This window comes from Spermophilus citellus (genome assembly GCF_964194105.1).
Source record: "Spermophilus citellus genome assembly, chromosome: 8".
NCBI classification, from domain to species: Eukaryota; Metazoa; Chordata; class Mammalia; order Rodentia; family Sciuridae; genus Spermophilus; species Spermophilus citellus.
The window spans coordinates 153,045,640-153,057,977 of NC_138189.1; the positions used below are offsets into that span (position 1 = coordinate 153,045,640).

General features: G+C 37.1%; 1 protein-coding gene across 11 annotated transcripts in view; it reads right to left on the bottom strand.

Moving 5' to 3' along the window:
• Positions 1-12,338, bottom strand: part of BLTP1 (bridge-like lipid transfer protein family member 1) — a 360,418-nt gene that overhangs the window by 16,570 nt on the left and 331,510 nt on the right. For 10 of the 11 annotated variants that reach the window (XM_081303434.1, XM_081303435.1, XM_081303429.1 and 7 more), the window contains 9 exons: positions 11,670-11,850; positions 10,916-11,117; positions 9,130-9,291; positions 8,483-8,622; positions 7,219-7,414; positions 3,494-3,694; positions 2,589-2,768; positions 1,171-1,308; positions 192-449 (listed from right to left, as the gene is read on the bottom strand). In XM_081303434.1, coding sequence (XP_081159560.1) covers positions 192-449; positions 1,171-1,308; positions 2,589-2,768; positions 3,494-3,694; positions 7,219-7,414; positions 8,483-8,622; positions 9,130-9,291; positions 10,916-11,117; positions 11,670-11,850 — 1,658 coding nt within the window. The remainder of the gene's footprint in view (positions 1-191; positions 450-1,170; positions 1,309-2,588; positions 2,769-3,493; positions 3,695-7,218; positions 7,415-8,482; positions 8,623-9,129; positions 9,292-10,915; positions 11,118-11,669; positions 11,851-12,338) is intronic. The other variant, XM_081303428.1, reaches the window with a different exon arrangement.

A 12,338-nucleotide genomic window follows, 5' to 3' on the forward strand; every position in this document is an offset into this window, starting at 1 on the left:
ATTGATCTCTTCTGCTGGCAGAACTTTCAAGTATTTGGTATTTGTTGTTTCTGTGGATTTTTTCTCCCTAACTTATTATTATAAAAGCCTCAAGAATGCATCCCCCGCCAACTTGGGCAGGAGTCTGTGAGTGACTAAGATTTTTATCTGGGAACACTGGAGAGCTACTATAATAAAGAGAGCAGTGTCACCTCTTCGAGGAACTGAAGAATCAGACACACTTCTTGACCTTATGGAAGCAGGTGATTTCAGGCTCTGTGCTGTTGTCCCTGGTGACATGCTGCTGTTCGTCATATGCTCATTGAATACATTAGGTGACTGAGGCATGTGGGTGAAGGAGGCTGACTGGCTTGGCTGTTCCCATGTCCTGCAGTAAGCTTTTCTTGATGATTCCGGGGAAAGGTGCTGGCTTACGCCTTCAATGGAATCAGGTGTTCCAGGCCCAGAAGCTAGTGCAAGAGTGGAAAACAAAAGCAAATACAAAAGAAACAGAGCAAAGTTACTATGTTATCAAATAACTTAACTCATCCATCTTCTCTAGCCACATTACACATTCCTTCTAGTTCCCCATTTGGCAAGTAGATGGCAATTTACAGTTTGTAAAAAAAACAGTACTGAATTCTCACATAACTCTATGAAAAGTGCAAAGAGGTCTTCTGGGCCCATTATACAGGTGAGGAAATAGACCCAGTCCTAGCATTTCTTGTATTTTCCACTATATTAGGCTAAACATATTCTACACTTCTACAAATCTGCTTAAGCAAAAACCTACAACACTATCTTAGAACAAGAGACAAGCGAAAGCATAGCAGCAGCATGTTCCCAACACTTTTTTTTGTTTTCCATGCCTTAAATAACCATAATTAATTTGGATAGTTAAAAAATATATTTCTGCATTTCCAGAGTTTATAATGATTACAGGCATAATTATTATAGAATATAAAATGTCAGCTACACTGTGATCTGAGAGGGCAAGACTTCTGTTTGATTCTATGGTGCCCCTGGTACCTGACATGTTACAAGGGCCCAACAGATGGTTTTCGAATGCCTGACTGTATCACATGGTACAATTTACCAAGGAGAACAAAGTTTCTATCATCAAGGATGGGTCTTACTACTATTATAACCAAAATTAAAAGCAACCTAATTATAGCCACACAACAAGCTTACTTGGCAAATTTATTGTTTGATCTCCAAGGAACAGACGTCTTGCAATACTTCTTCTATACCAGGCTCTTGGAAATGCCAGAATTTCACTGAGGCGGCGCATATCATATTTAAAGGAGGCAGACCCTATATCACAAACAGCTAATACATAAATAAAAATTGTTAGAACTTACAGATTTCCAAGACTTTCAATATTTTTACATGGAGGGTATCAGATATATCATACAGATGAATTATGCTTAATGGTACAATTTATGAATTATCAAAATAAGCTATATATTATGCTTAACAAGTTATTATATCCTTCCACCAATTATAAAAATAATGTACTATGGGACTATTAGCTCCACTTCCTCTTTTAAGGTGATAGCAAGTTGGATTATATTATCACTGTCTTGAAGTTCTCAGGAAACAGTCTCAGCCAGCTTTCCACTTTAATATAGGACTTATCTCAAATATGCAAAATGTACCAACAGGATGAGCTAGGATATCACCTTCCTCAAAGGGACCTGCAACCTAAAGAGCTGTGCGCAGGGACCATTAATTTCCTTCTGGAGGGTTCTTCTCTGAGCACTCCACTCCTAATGTACATGTTCCTCTTCCCCTTCTGCAGCTTCTGCAGGACACATGTGCCCACGAGGCCCTAAGCCAGCCTTGGCCCCAGCCTCTCCAACCCTGTCCCTTATATGTCCCACAGGAATTCCTTCTTTTCTGTCCATTTTATTTCAGTCCAAGTTAGTGGTATCAATACCCCTTTTTAAAAATATTTTAGTTATAGATGGACACAGTATCTTTATTTTATTTATTTCTTCTTATGTGGTGCTGAGGATTGAACCCAGTGAATCACATGTGCGAGGCAGGTGCTCTGCCACAGATCAATTTCCTTTTGATCACCTGGGCTTAAAGCCTGAGGCTCCCCATCCCCTCCACTGCTCCTTAGCAGCCTGTCTTCAGGCTGAGGGTTCTCCTGCATCCGCCTGGGCCATTCCCTGCTCTCCGCTCTCACTGCCACAACTCAGGCTTCCATTCACTATTGCTTGGTGAGATTCAATAGCCTCAAGCATCTTTCCCCTCCCGTCTTTCTTGCTACCACAAAACTCTCAATTACAAAATCCATCGAACAAATGAAAAGTCAGAAATGTTACCAATTCATGGTAGAGAGGAAGTGAAGAAGCATTTCAGTTATCTCATCAGGCCTATTTTGGCTTTGCCTAATGTCTTTTTAACTAAAAACGACAGTGCCAATACTGCCCGCACTGATACACTTGAAGACAGCACTGGGATCTGAGCCCATTTCCCCCTGAGTTTGCCTTGCCACTAAAGCTTGCTATTAAGCATGCTTCATATTTAAATGGTGAAAGCAGAGGTCATTATTAATTCTGAAAAACAATACCTTAATTAAAATTTAAAAAACTGAATACCAGATATATTTATTAGCGTAGTGTCCATTTTGCTTGTAGACTTGCTTATAGATTGGCTTTCAAAAAATGAGGCACCTCCTGAACGCCTTATTCGAGACAAACTCACTTTCACAAATTCAAGGTTTATACTGAGTGAGTCTTTTCGGCCAGTGACTGAAGTGGGCTCCTCATCCACGTTCCCTAAAAAACAACAACAAAAAAACCCCACACCTATTTACACACAAGGTCATCCAGCTAGATGAAGCCAATCCCCCACACTGCAGTATGCCATCAACCCCAATCACTTAGATGAGCTAGTGGCTGTGGCAGAGGATCTCATGAGCATCAGTGTCCTCCCAGCAGGCACACAGAATGAGGGCTCCTTCAATGGCAGAAGTTGGAACTGACATGGAATGTGTGTCTTCATTATCTGTCCAAATGTAAGTGAAGCAATCGTAGCAAAATCTTATGCGTTTTTTAGTGTTTTGACTGTACGTGAAAATGTCATTAAAATTTAATTTCAGTAAATAATTGACTTAAATAATAATTCTCATTTTAAATTAACATGACCGAGGCACTTAAAATTTTTACTTTATTAAGAATATAGTTTTCCGTACAAATGTGGATTTGGTAAGATTTAAACATAACACATAAACTCTAATTTCTGAGTAGATTACTGTACTGTGTAGAAAATATTTTCTATTTAAAATCCACATATAGTTAATTTACTCAAATTCCTTATTTCATATTTCTACAAGATGTGAAATAGGGACAAAATTAATATTATCAAATAGATAAAATATAAAAAACTTCTGATCTTAGTTTATATCCATTATTATGATTTATGAAAAGAAAGTTTGAAAAGCCTGAAAAAGCTTTTGAAAAGATGCTACAAATTTGAAAAAGATCAAACATGCATAGTTTACCTAATCCTCCTGATCCAGGTGTGAGGCCAGAAACAGCAGTTTTTTGTTTCCCTGCTCCATACGGATGGAACACGTACAGGGAGAAGTCGGACATGCATGCAGTGAAGCTCAAGCCAGAGGAATTGCTGCTGGAGCTGGTCAGATCTGACTGACTACTGCTGTGCCGACTTCGGCCCAGAGGGCTGCCTAATCCTGATGAGCCTAAGGTGAACAGAAAAGTCCAAAATGTCTATAAGCCATAACAATCTTAAAAGGCTACTTATTTATTTCCAAGATACCAAACATGACAGGAAAATAAAATGGAAACCTTCAAACGCTAATATATCAATAGACTTAAATTCCTAAAACAAAATGAGGACTTAGACATATTTTCCCTTGACTTTACAATGTAAATCAAGGCGGGTTACTCTGTTCACCTTTAAAACAACAATTAACATGTGTTTCTGGCCGATTACACAGTTTCCCATTTCTTAGCTCCACTGGAAAGAGGCAATGAAAGAGCCCCAGAGTTGAGTTTAAGCACAGAGGGAAGAGCAAACTGGGAAAAAATCCATTTCATATAGCTGGAGTCCACATTTTAGTAGCTAACAGTGGTCTAAGAACAGGACATGCAAAGGTAGAAAATAAAAAAGCTCTTTCTCTTAGACATTTACCAAGGAAGGACAGGATAATTCCAAATATGCTTTAAACATGAAAATATGAAGCAATACACCATATGATTTGGTTGATGACTCCAAAATCCACCTCCAGACCAGACTTCCTTCTGACTTTCCAGAGTTCCTTCCAATTTTCCAAAGTTGCCAAAGGTCCTTCCTGCATCATGGACTAGTAACTCTCTACCTGCAGAGCTCAGTCCTCCAACCTTCTGCTTGGCTGAATCATACCTGCTTCACATTTCCACCTAAAATGAGCTTGTGTGCTTGGCTCTTATCTGTCCCTTCAGCAAGACCATCTCAATTAGCTGTGTTCTGTGTGTACATCTAATTCCTAGCTCTGACCTGCACATACATTCAGTAAAGATCCTTTCAAGGAATGGATTTCATCACACCTACAATTTACTCTCATCATCACTCCTTCCTGAATGTTTTTATAAAATGAGAGGTGGCATTTCATTTTTGTTATTTTCTAAAGCAACCTAAAATGCAGGCATAAACAGAGTTGTTGCGTCATGGTCCTTTCTCTGTACATTCTTGGCACTGTGTGTCTGTACAATACTCCTGTAATAATTTCAGTGCTTATGACATTGTCACGAAGAAAGGTGAACATTCTAAGAGAAATAACCTGGCACATTTTACAAACCCCTCCCCCATGGCCAATAAAGCGATACAATGCAAATTAATATAATAAAAATCCCATTTTACTCCATCACATTGACAATGATTAAAGATAAAAGCTTTGGGAATAGTACAGTGAGCTTGATATTCTCACACATCTGTTTTACTGGACAGCAAAACCTATCACTTAAACAATGTTCACACTGTCCAACACAGAAATTCCCCCTTTAAGAATTTGTTTGTAAATATTCGTATGCAAAAATGTTCATTTAAATATGATTTTTAAAATTCAAATAAAACAAGAAACCCAGGGTATCTCAAACATATCATCAAAATTATGGGATATCAACTAGCCATTAAAGTTACTTTAGAGACAAATGTTTTGTATTTGGGGAAAATGCCTCTGATATTTCAAATTTCAAAGAGTAATGTAGAAGAAGAAACCATATCTCACTTTTGCCTGAGAGAAAAGATAACATCCTTCCAACAGTGTGGGAGAGTGGATGAGACACAGGTAACCTATGATCAAGGGCTGGTACATCCTACTTTCATTTCATTTGCAATAATTCTGTTTTCCCCATTATTTTATAAAGAGTAATTACATTTATGAAAATATGGTTTAAAAAGCCAACACTACCACTGTAACATCTCCCAACCGCGGAAGAATTTCAATCTAATGGGTGACCAAATAGCAAAAACCTTGCTTCTAGGAAATCAACTGTTTAGTTTCCTTAATTTGTTGTAAAAACTTTCAAAGATTCACACAGCAAAACAAATGTGTGTTTTAACCCTTTCCCCAGTATTGTGGGTAAATACTAGAGACAAAGCATTTTCCTATTGATGTTTGATACACTATTTGGGTAAAGTTCTGAATCTAAGATAACTGCTCCAAAAACAGGACCCCCAGTTTGTTGTTGTTGTTTTTTTTTTTTTTCCTTCAAAATCAGAAAGCTGCTTCCCTCTCTGTGGAGTTTGGTGATATAAATCATGGCCTGTCTGACTCCCGTGGCTGCATCTGTACTGGCAGCTACTTGTGCAAAGGTGCAGGCCAAGATGCTCCGGTTGCTATGGCAACAGTGGCCAGGGATGGCTACATGCAAAGATGTGTGGCTCTATCAGTCAAGGCCTTGAGTTCAGCACATTGTCCAGGGGATAGAGGATTCTGAACAAAACAAGATGATCCTAATGTCTTGCCAGTCCTGCGTCCTTCAGATTACCTGCTTTGCTGAAACTTTCCCATAATTAACCTTTTGATGAGGAAACTATATAATAAATGTGCTGAGCTATCTCAGAGTCAGTCAAGCTTCACCAGGGCTTGGTCACTCACCTGGCCCCAGCTTTTTCTCCCTAGGTGTGTCTGTCTTGTCTTGTCTTTATCCCCCACCACCCCTCAGGTTTCTGAATTAATGGCGTGCTGGATGTGGCACCTCTCCCCTGTCTTCATGCCGTTCTCAAGACTGGAGAATAGGTTTTTATACTTTTTACTCTAATGCATGTTTTCTCGATGTTGGCATTACTGACATTTGAGACCAGATAACTCTCTGAGAGGGAGGAGTTGTGGTGACACTACAGGGCATTTAAGCAGCACCCCACTTCCCCACTAGCTTCAAGTCAAAGGCTGTAACTAAAAAAATCCATACTGCCTCCCACACTGCCAAACATCCCAGACCCCGTTAAGAACCACTGTGTAAACAATATTTCAATTCTCCTATCAACTTTCATTCAATCTGGCCTCTTGTTTTAAAAATGTTCAGTAAATTCTTTATCGTTTACATTTGTGACCACTACATAATTTTTAGGGTAGAAATGGCACTGAGATTTTACTGAGGTGTATCTATTTTATCAGGAAATCATCAGTCATATTTTAAAAACAAAAGTTTTGGGGCTAGTAAAGTGCTTGCCTCACATGCACAAGGACCTCACGTGCCCAATTCCCAGCACCACAAAAAACAAAAACCCCAAAAAACCACTTTTGATGCAACAGACAAGAACCAGACAACACAATTTGCCATTTAAAAAATATAAATGTTACCTGACACAATTTTGACACAGCATGATAAGAAATCTTTATAAACAACAGTATGTCTCTTATTTTCCATTTGTAACACTGACTATTCTTAAATTAAAATCTAACTTGGCATCAAAGAAAACTTTCCAAACTTTGTGTGATGACATACTAGTCACATCATAGTGCTTATAGTGTGTACATTTAAACCAAAACCAAAATGCTATCTAATTGCTACTTAGCTAAAAATACAAACTAAACAGTACTCAAGTTCTACTAACGCATGAAGTATACTTAAAACTTTGGTCTACTATACATTTTTTTTTCTAGAAATATTCTAATTCTTAAATAGTCCCCTTTTCAAAATTTAAAACATGTTAATTATAACATTGATTCAAATGTCATATTTGGCTTTATGCCAGAGAAATAAAACAATGTTTGCTTACCTGGTATTCCAGTTTTGCTAGTCTTTGTTCCACTCTGAGGAGCAGTGCCCCCAGGGGACAAGGTCTCTGTGGGATATGCTGTACCCAAAGTCTCCAGTTCCCCTCGATTGGAGGAGAACACCAAGTCCAGGGATGGCAGCTTCAGCATGCACTCTACTCTCGACACTGGCAAGCAGCTAAACTTGATCTGCGAGGGCTAACAGCAGCAAAAAGCCAGAAAAGGTTTCCAGGAACCATACAGTTAAAAAGTTTCCTGTTGGACTCCAGATGTCACATTCAAATTCCATTCTAGTCCACTTACACCAAGCTTATCATGTCTACTCATTTAACACTTAAAAGGGTTATGTTTAACGTCATCACTTTTTCAGAAACATGATTCACGAGCCAAAGTATATTCACAAAATGGTGTCCTTTTTGAAAAGCTAAATATCGGAAGAGTCATCTCTGAGCAATATTTAGACATTGAGATAATTCAGAACTCTTGAAAATATTTATCCTTATGTTATACTTGCTCTTAATCCAGTCTTTTAAAAAGTAATCTCATTTATATTAAAATTTGAAAAAAAACCCACCATTTTATTAGTAACAAAGGTTTTATTTACCCTAAACTCTTTACTCAGCTGTTTTCTTCAGACCTTCAAAAAAGTGAGTGCAAACCTCTAGAACTACACACTGACGACCTTTGGCCTACTGCTATTGTAAGAAACAGCTGGAACACATCACCTTCAGCACTGCTTTTCTTCTTCAGCTTGATTATAAAAGTTTAGTTGAGATAAACCAAACTGAGAGGTTTACAGGTTTTCAACTCCTCCTTAACAATTTCACTCCCAAAGGAGTAAATTTGCTAGGACTGTGTTTTAGAATAAAATATTAAATAAAATGACTTAACTCAGCAGAAATCCAAACAAAGGTACTGTTGTGACCTTATATCTTAATAGTTTGTATCACATGGTAAGAACTAAATGTGTACAATAAAAAGGCATAAAATATTTTAAAGGGATTTTAATGTGTATTTAAATTTTTGCCACAAAAGTATGAGATCTAAATTTTAAAAATCCAATGATCTATGAAACATTTCAGAAACAAAGTAGAGTTATACATAAAATTTTACATATACTTCTCAAAGTTCAGGCAACCTCTAAACCATCATAAATTTATTAAAGGTCCAAAAGCCTATGGCTAAGAAAACTTCAAAGGGAAATAATGTTGAAATAAACTTAAGGAAAATATTTTTCTTTGAAAAGCCATAAATGAAGCTTATCACCTGAACTCGCACATACACCACGACATCCACAGGGAAGGAAGAGTATGCAGACGTTGAGGATGACACTAGTGATGTTGTTGACTCTTCCATAGGATCTGGTATTTCAAAATGCCCCATGTCTTCATCTTGTGAGCTAACAGCTGTTAAAATATTTAGTTTTAAGTTTTATTATTTGATCAAGAGCAAACTATTGTAAGATTCTTTTCTCTTATACTCAGTGCTCAGCTCAGAGGCCAGAACACCCAGAACGTTTGCTTTTGAAGCTCACCATTCTATACATCTTCCCCTCCTCAAACCTCTTGCTCAGTCTCCCAAAGAAACTCCCCTGCCACTCAAAGTGCACAAAGGAAATAGTTATTATACCTTTGCCCTCAAGGACACTCTAATGTAGAACCTGAAGTTGTGGACCTTGTCATCTATTAGCTGTGGCCCTGGGGAAATCATAAAACCTCACAGGACTGAACCATTTTCATAAGGAAATGAGGATCAGATCATCTCTCAGGGAATTTTTCAGCTCTGTAATTCTTTTATCTATTTAATTATAACTGAATGTATTGTAATATGTAATAGCATTAACAAACACTGCTAAGCAATGGGGTCCCAAAACACAGGTAACAATGAATTGAGTACATAAGGATGGCGCTTACCTGTATAATTCCTTTCAATTGGTGTAATTGGGATTGTTTCCAGAGCCTTCTCCAGGAAGTCCAACAAGCAGGGACTAATAACCATTTCCTCCGGCAATGACTGAAGTGCTACCCAGGCATAGAGCTTGGCTGTTTTTACTCCTCCACTTCCTTTTCCTTTGGCTAGAACATTTGTAAATATTAGGTACACTTAAGGAAATTTAATAAAATGTTCCAATAAAAGATATGAATTTTGTGATACAGCAGAATTATGACAGTTTAATCAGGTGAAGTACCTTATTTAAAAGCATAGAAGAAAACAATAAAAATAGCAGGTTGATGGAAATGATGCATTAATGTTAGAATACAATGATCATTAATGATGTACAACACAATGGTTATTCTTACTTGCTCTAGGTCACAAATTCTGGTTCAATTTTTCAATTTTATACTTTGCTATGTTTTTTGTTAGTTTTAGTCCTTTTGTCTATTTAAGAAGATACAGAGAAACTTGACTTACAATATTTAGTGGCAAGTAAGGAAAAATGTCACTATTTTCAGGCTTTCCTATGCTTAGCCTGAATGCAATTATAAAGCTTCTTAACATATGATGCTATCTTTCTTTCATTCTTCCTTAACTAAATATTTCCACTTCGGTAGAATGAGTAGGAATATCTAATAAAGACTTAGCTTAGGTTTCCACTACAAACATTTACTAGCTGTGTAAACTTAGAACAGATGTTCACAACCCAAGCCTTAAATTTCCTCATTTATAAAACAGGATTATAATATTTGCAATGAATACAGATAAGACTTGGCAACTGAAAAGTGATATAAAAATATTAGGTATTGTCATCATGATTCTTTACTGACTCATAAAAGGTTCATATATCAAGTTGTCTTCCCAGTGACAAATGTTTGGTAGTCCCTCTTTTGGAAATTTTACCATGGATCTAAGGTATCATTCCTGTGCTATGTGGTAGGCAGACTCCAGGATGATATGCAACTATCCTTGCTCCCAGTGTTCATACCCTTGTTCCCCCGATAATGATCTGTCTCATCAGTAAGATTGCAAAAGTGATGTTGATGTTGTACAGCTTTTGAGGCCACACCATAAAAGATATTGCACACTGAGCCCTGCTCTCTTCTGGATCATTTTTTTTTTTTTTTTGAGGGAGATTAACTGCAATGTCTTATAGACACTCTCAGCAGCCAGGAGAAAGGCCTCAAGGCATGGAATCAAGGTGCCTATTAGCTGCCACATGACTGGAACATAATGGGAGCAGATTCTCCAGCCCTAGACCCCATTCAGGTGACTGCAGGCCTGGACAACATCTTGACTCCAACCTTATGGAAGACCACATGTCAGATCCCCCAAACTGGGTGGCATCGCTCATCAATAGTAACTGTGTTTGAGATTTTAAAATCACTAAATTTTGGGTAATCTGCTATCTCATAACAGATAACTGATAAATGCAGTTAAATCAAATTGTCTTAAATTATTAGTTTGATAACTTATCAGATCTCCCAAATCTGAACTACACAGAACCACTCTTTCCTAAATATATACTGAACAAAAATTTGAGCTATTGAACTACCTCAAGATTAAAACTGATGTTCTAAAGTAACATCAAATTTGAGAAACAGCCACAAATAGTTGGCCCAGATTTCTGTGAATTTTGCACAGTCATTGTTTACAAGTCTATGTTCTTTTCCTTAAATGTGAATTTGAAAGTCTCAACAGAGCAAGTAGGATGACTGAAAATTAAGAAAAAAATGATTAAAAAGTAGAGTATATTCTAAATACCTGAGGGGAGAGGTGGGGGTTGGGGAGGAAGTAAGGTGTTAGTCTTGCTCTGGACAGTGCAAGGTAAAGGAGGAGAAGGAGGAGATGTCGCGCTATCTTTCATACCATACAGCTTGGACTCTTTGGAGAGTGTTCTTGGCAAGGAAGACCCTCTGGAAGCATTAGGTGATTCAGTCTTTAACGTCTTAGAATTGTAGTGCAACTGTATTGAAAAAAGATACACTTTCAAAATTGAAACAGTATCAGATGAGGAAAAACCATGAAATATAAAAATGTAGTAGAAAGAACACTGGCTCAGGAGTCCAAAAATGCAGTTCTAGCTTTTACATGTGAGATCTGCAATCCTGGAAAGACTATATGCCTTTTATTTTTAAAACCAGAAAGATCACTTTAGATCATTAGAAGTTCTTTTCAGTCTAATAAATACAGTTATATAATTCTAGAATCTAAAAAAATAGTTGCTCAATAAAGTTGCACTAGGCAAGGTTTAGCAAGTATGATATGATACTGATATTTAAAAAAAAGGTAACTAACTTCTCTCTGCCAAATTTTCATGGAAAAAGCTGTAGAGATGAAGCAGTAGCCTACAACTTAGATGCTCTTATGTTCAGAATATATTTTAAGCAAAAAAAAAAAAAAAAAAAAAGTCAGAAAGTCTCATTAATATCCAGAGGAAAAAAAGAATATAAATAATAGAAAAAAAGTACCACTGTCATCCACTTTGATCTCTTGTCCTGAACATCTAGGTCTTTACCTTCACATCAACTCCAGGAATGTAGAACACTGTTGTTTCCAAGTCACTGGGCTTGGTCTGCAGAGAGGATGGCACTTTCTTGCCAGTCATTAGATGGGTGGTGGAAGCATAATTACTTTGAAATTTCTTCTTTTTTGAAGGAGAATCCTGATCTAAGCTCCTGGAACTTCGATCATAACTCCTATGTGGGAAAAAATGTTTTATCTTTTTAAAAAAGGACACATTTATCTCCTCCTCTTTTGTCAAATAGAAAATAAAATGCTATCCTCCATTTAAGAAACAGAAGTATGCTCATTCCATAGCCACAGGGGGTAGTGACTTCTTTCCTAGGGTCACAGCTATTTCATTTGAACACATCAGGCTGAACCAAACGACACTGCCCATATTTATATAGGCTGAAAGCTAATTATGGATTACTTTATTCCAATAAAAAAGTCATTCTTTTTATCATTACTATTACATCTGTAACAGATTTTAACTGTTTAAAGTTTCAATTTTGGGCTGGGCTGGGGTTGTGGCTCCGTGGTACAGCGCTTACTTAGCATGTGTAAGGCACTGGGTTTGATTTTCATCACCACATATAAATAAATAAAATAAAGGTCCATTGACAACTAAAAAAAATTAAAAAATTTTAAAAAGTGTCTATTTTCTCTCATTTTTATAAAAGCT